Source organism: Notechis scutatus, chromosome 1 (assembly GCF_049901735.1).
Source record: "Notechis scutatus isolate UNSWTSFEM ecotype Mainland chromosome 1, rNotScu1.2, whole genome shotgun sequence".
Taxonomy (NCBI): Eukaryota; Metazoa; Chordata; class Lepidosauria; order Squamata; family Elapidae; genus Notechis; species Notechis scutatus.
Genome location: NC_142009.1, coordinates 61983209 through 61989637, shown reverse-complemented (window position 1 = coordinate 61989637; position 6429 = coordinate 61983209). Strand labels below are relative to the sequence as shown.

Genomic DNA, 6429 nt, shown 5'->3' with positions numbered 1-6429 from the left:
AAGCGCAGCTTTTCATAAAAAGATGGCGCGCCAGCGCTTCTGGTGAGCTTTTTCGGTAGAAATGGCTTTCTACCCGAAAAGCTCATCGAAAAGGCTGGCGCCATCTTTTATGACGAAACAGCGCCCGGTGAGCTTTCTACCCGGAAAAGCTCACCAGAAGCGCTTTTACCAAAAAGATGGCGGCGCCCAGCAACCAGCGGCCCGGTAAGGCTTGTTCCATGGCGGTACCGGTCCGCGGACCGGCGGTTGGGGACCCCTGTTCTATGGGGTCATCTAGGGGTCATAGCTGGCTCTATGGGCAAAAGAGGAAATGCAAATCCTAGATGCTTGTCTGAGCTAATTTGGTTAAAAGTTTGAATTAAAGTTTGAAGGGGGCTTATGTCCTGAAAGGGAGTTGGGCAATTCATATTATGTCTAATGACTTTCGTCCTATGTTGGATCTTGGGTGAGGGGCTGCTTCTAATCCTACCATTCTGCCTTTGTTTCAAAATATCCTGTTTTGAATGGATTACCAAATCTGCATTTCTAAATGCTGCCTCCTGTTTCCGCTTGTGGGGGCATGGAAACAGAGCCTGCTTCCTGCTTCTAAAAAAACAAGTTTCTCCATTTCTCATTTAGAGAAATATAATAGTCTGCCTTTTTTAATATTCCTCAAAATATTTCATTCTTCTAGGAGGGGAGGTGGCTTCCAACAAAACCCACTCTAGGCGTAAGCACAATTGTCAGTTGTAGGAAATTTAACAGACGGGGGAGCCATCTCCCTCCCCCAACTTTATTTCTGTTTGTAATGCTGCAATCAAAAGCACGGAGCAGAGATTTCCTTATTTCCTATACTTGGAAAAGCAGCGCAATTTTATGCATAATAACCAAGGAACCGACCCAATCCATCCCGACGGTATTGGGAGTCAAAGGATTCTACGCACGATTTCAGCCCGACTCTTCAAACCACAACCTGTTTTTTTTTAAGGAGTCGGTGGAAAAACTGGTAGTATGAAGCGTGGAAGGGGGGGGAATGATGACGACTGAGAAGAGCAAGCCGCCGGTAAGGCAACCTCAACAGGAACTCCCGGGGTTTGCCGCCGCTTAGTCAGGGAATTCCATGTCGCAGGGGGAGGGGAACCTCCTAAGGGTAGCTCTTTACCACACTCTTACTTCCGGGTTTCTGCTCTCGCGCATGCGCAGTCTTTTCTCTCACCCTTGACCCAATCGCTTCAGGCCATCCCATCGACAAGTAACAGCGTAGGGGGGGGGGTATCCGATCGTTTCCCAACTATAATTCGCGGTCTTAATCGCCGCGGAATGCTGTCCTTTTAAAAACCCCAGCCATTCTGCTTCTTTAAAGAGAAGCCCTGCTTCCGCCCCAACCTTCTGCGCCGTCTCCGATCCCTCCCCTTTATTCTCTGAACGTTGGTACGCTCCACTTGAAGCCGAGCCTTGCGGGCGGACAAGACCACCCTACTCGCCTGAGGGGGAGGAGCTGAGGGCATTGTTGGGTCAGGGGGCGCGCGCTAATCGCGGGGATGGCATGTGGTGGGCCCGTCACAACCCTCCGGTAGCCTCCGCCCTTAGCTCAGTGTCACCTCAAGCACCAAAGGCGCGGCTGCCTCTTTTTCCGCCGCCGTCGTTTACTGCCGCCGCCGCCTCATCTTCACCCACCCACCTAGCCGTCTCCTTAGTGGTAGCGTCCGACTCCCAGCTGACCGGCCTGGAATCCCGGCATCGAGTCCTGGCCTGGATCCTCTTGCCTTGAGCTGCCCCTTCCCCTGCCCTGACCCTGAGCACCGGTGCCGCCGCCGCCGCCGCCATGGGAGACGCCGGCAGCGAGCGCAGCAAAGCCCCCAGCCTGCCGCCCCGTTGCCCCTGCGGGTTCTGGGGGTAAGTAAAACGAGGAGGAGGAGGAGGAGGGGGAAGAGGAAGGGAGCTTGCAAAAAGGGCCTGTTCGGAGTTGGGCGTGAGGCGCTTACTGTAAGCTTGGCCTTTCTCCGGACTCGGCTAGTGCGTGCTTCGGAAGGAATGACGGCCATAGTTTTTGGCCAGGCTTGGTGGCGAGGCAGGCTCGGCTCTTCCTTGGCCTTCCCAGACCCAGAACTCTCCTTCTGTCAAGGGAGGAGGAGGAGGAGGAGGAATGGGGGGGAGCTCTTTCCCGGACCTGCGCCTTGTGTGGGAGTTGCATATAGAGGAGCTTGGTGTGGGGGGGGGGGGTAGGAAGTGGGGCTCGAAGGCCCAGCCAGCCCTGCCTCAAAGTGGTGAGGAAAGGGCGTAGGGAGAGAAGGGAGGGTGGGGAGGAGGGGAAAAAAAGCCACTATTGTATGTCTATTAATCTCCTTCTGTGTTTTTGTGGCACTTAACCGAATCGGATTTTTACCCGTGTTTCCCCCCCCTCCCCCCCTTCCTAGCTTCCCTTATGATTGGCGTGTGGTTGATTCTCAGCTATTGCAATATGTCAACTTTGTCTTCCTTCCCCAGGTGTGTGACATCTTCTAACCCCCTTCACTACCCTTCATAGAAACGGACAGGACTTTCTCGAGAGGGAATATAGTTTTGAACACTTTTGCTGGCTGCTATTTGGTGTTTTGGGTTTTTTTTGTGTTTGTTTTAACCCCAAACCTCAAAAAAGTTTTAATGGTTGGCTCAATTCTGAGTTTCTCAACTGAATGCAGTAAGCACAAGAATGATGACACTGGCATAAAAAAAAAGTTATTCCTGTCTTTCTTGATTAAAGGACCCTCCCATTTAAAGAAGACTTTTTGGGGACTATATAAAATAAAGAGGGAATGCTAATATATACATGCTGAAAACCTAGATTTCTATTTTTACCCTTTTAAAAAAAACCTGAACCAAACTGAATAGAAATACTTGCCAAAACTTTTAATAGTTTCCTTTATGAGTTGCCCATGAATCTTGAATAGCTAACCAATATGGTTGTCATAGCAATATAAATGATCATTGAATTGTTCAAGTAGTAAAAAGTTATGCATTTAATTTCATGTGTGTAGGCATTGAATACTTTGCCCTGGTTTTGTACATCATAAGCCAGAATTGTTAGCTGAAACTGCTAAAAACAATTTGGAATTTTTTCTGGCTTATTTAATGGTCTGTATTGAGTTTCTTAGATTATTTTTCTCATAATACAACAATCTTGGTTTAGAAAAGCAACAAACCAGGATCACAGTTTGAAGAGATGTTAAATAAAATGTGCTTGTTTGCTTAGGTAATTCTACCAGCAGTTTCTGAATATGATGATAATAAACTGAGTAATATTTGTTACATAAATACAGGGAATTTTTAAACTTGTCTGTTCAAGAAATGCTAACTACTCAGAAAATTTATTCCAATCATTTAGTTAAAGAAACTTAATGTGAGTTAGTATTAGAGAAGCCAACTAGTATTGCTTACAGTAGTTATTGTTTAGTTACAAGTAGTTATTGTTTAGGTTTAAATAGAAACAGTGTTAATAGGCTTAACACTGATTTTTCCCCCCAGTAATATCCTTCATTTTTGCATCCCTGTTACTGTGTTAAATATTTTCTTCATTTCATCTAGGCTATCTGAAACAGTACATTTTCTAAATTTTGCATTCATTGCTGCATTAGTAACTCCAAATACAAAAGGAGGGATAACTTTGCATACTGACTGAGATGTTATGGTTACCATGTATATCATAGGAAATTGAACTGATAAGCTTTCTTTTAAAAGTAGGTGTGCTTTAAGCCAGCATGGAAACTTCAAAGAAAAGTAGTGCTTTTTGATTTGGTATATGTGCAGAGTTTGTTTACACTGTATTGATTGAATTTTTATGTTCCTGCATTAGGTTATTACTAGCATTGTTGAGCATTTATATTCTTGGGTTTGGAATTAATGATTTAAATGTTTTTGTTGGCAATAAGAAATGGTAAGAGGGTGAACATTCACTAATTTGTGAAATTTATAAAACATCAGGTTATACTGTAGAAGCCATATTTGATAGTGTTCTGAATATGTTTTCTGATTATAATGTTGAGAGATTTATTAATTTGGCTTTCTTTCATAAACAATTGTCTAGTGGTTTTTAATTATAACAAATTCTTAATAAACTTTAAAATAGCTTTAGTATCTATACAACTGAATCTTCAATTCACAACTTTTCCTTGAAGCCATCCTTTATTACTCATTGTTGTTTTAATTAACTTTAAATTTGTGCTTCTTCCATTTTCAAATAATATCAATTTTGATGGCATATTAACTGAATGATTCTGGGACTTTCTATTGCCTTTGTAATAGAATAGGCATTTATTCAAAAATCAGCCTTAAGTGTGTGTGAGAGGAAAATGGCTAGTACCCGGCTAGACCTCGCCCTAGCCAGCCAGCAACTGTGGCTGTAAAAGCTGAGTAGAGAGGCAGCTGCGTGTGGGGTGTGTATGTGTGTTGATATGAGATGGAAACTAAAACTGAAAAACTAAACTGAAACTAAAACAGTCTAAAGCAGCCTAAAGCAAATTACTGATGCTGTTTTTCCTGAACTAGGGCTCACAAAGAGTAATAGTAGTGGAGGAACAGGAGTTTTAGTAGACTAGGAGAAGAGTGCTATAGTAGAGTTCAAGCCTTTGAGTATTGGTGGGTGTGTTCAGTGGTGGGATTCAAATTTTTTTTACTACCGGTTCTGTGGGCATGGCTTGGTTTGGCATGGCGTGGTAGGCGTGGCAGGGAAGGATACTGTAAAATCTCCATTCCCACCCCACTCTTGCGGGAAGATTACTGCAAAATCCCATTCCCTCCCCACCTCACTAACCTGCTTTCCAGCTCCATTCTCCTGTGCAGGGCAGCAAAAGAAGACCCAGCCAATCAGCTGGGACTCGGGAGGCAGAGAATAGATGGGGGCAGGGCCAGTCAGAGATGGTATTTGCCGGTTCTCTTTAACTACTCAAAATTTCCACTACTGGTTCTCCAGAACTGGTCAGAACCTGCTGAATACCACTTATAGCCTTGTTGCCTGGAGGCCAAGTAGGGTTGTGTTGGCTTTTCTTGGAGGTTTGAAATCCACTAACCTGGGAATACATATAAAACAACAGTATGCTCAATAAATGTTTTCACACATATTTATAGTAATGCATTCCAAGACTTCTGGTCAAATTACTAGTATGTTTTTTTGTTTCTAGATATTTAAATTTCACTTTAAATCAAGGAATTTTTAAAAAGAGAATGTACTTCTGTTGGAATATACCATGCAGATAGTCCTCGTGTTATGATCATTCATTTAGTGACTGTTAAAAGTTACAACAGGGCTGAAAAAACTGACCTATGACCAACCCTCACATTTATGACCTTTGTAGCATTCCCATAGTCACATGATCATGATCTGAGCCCATTTATGTTGATGCATCCTTGGATCATGCAATTGCCATTTGCAACCTTCCCAGCTGGTTTCTGACAACAAAGTCAATGGGGAAGTTGACAGGGAAAATCTCAAATTGTGATCAAGTGATGTCTCACTTGCCAACAGTGGCAAAAAGGGTAAAAATGGATACCTAACTCAACAACAATGATTTTCCCAGGCTTAATTGTGGTTGTAAATTGAATATTACCTGTATTCCAATAGAAGATAATATACCAAGGAATATATAGTTCAGGTCAAACACTGAGACAAAGAGGAAATACAATTTTAAAGTATTGTGAAAATAAGCAAAAGTGAGTTTTGTTTATCAGTAGTATCATTCCAGACATATTCTTGGGGATGAGAGACTTTATGGGAAAAGAATAGGAGGAATTCCTAAATGGGGTTAGGCATTTCTAATCACTGTGATTTTCTCAGTCTTGAAGTAGGCTAGCTAACTTGTTTATATTTGTGTGTTCAGAGGACTTGAGACAGAAGACCAACTCCCTTGGCACCACTTACTGCAGGCATATTCCTGTTTTCCAGCCAAGTCAAATGCCTTAGATCCAGATACATAAACATGCTTTTCCTGTGATACATAACATAATTGCCAATATTTGAAGATTGGCAACTTTTCCAGGTTAAGATCTATTTTCCAATCTCCATACGGAAAAATGCTGCTGTAAAAAAAAATTATGCAAACAGAATTTTAAAAGACATTCAAGGCAACTGGAATGTATTCAGCTAAAAAAACCCGTAAAGACCTGTTAAACTCTTGGCTATCATAAGTCATTCTTTGTGTATTTGCACTTATTTATTTACAATTATGTTTGTCTGATGTTCTTTTCATCAACTTGTTTCATCAACTATTAGCAATGGATATTTTTCCTTATGTGGAAGTATATCCATGATTATAAATATATAGTGTGTATATGTGTATGCATGTATATGTATATATGTATATGTGCATCTGTGTAATGTATGCTTATATAAATGGAATGAATACACACACACACATATTTATGCATATTTATATACATCTATAAACCATAAATGTTGAATGAGATATATTTACAGTT

At 42.1% G+C, this 6429-nt stretch overlaps 1 protein-coding gene across 1 annotated transcript in view; it reads left to right on the top strand.

Annotated features, from left to right (window-relative positions):
• The first annotated feature begins 1187 nt into the window (after nucleotides 1–1187).
• Nucleotides 1188–6429, top strand: part of ZFAND3 (zinc finger AN1-type containing 3) — a 121252-nt gene continuing 116010 nt past the window's right edge. The window contains exon 1 of the mRNA XM_026681358.2: nucleotides 1188–1875. Within this exon, the coding sequence (XP_026537143.1) occupies nucleotides 1805–1875 (71 nt within the window). The 5' untranslated portion in view covers nucleotides 1188–1804. The remainder of the gene's footprint in view (nucleotides 1876–6429) is intronic.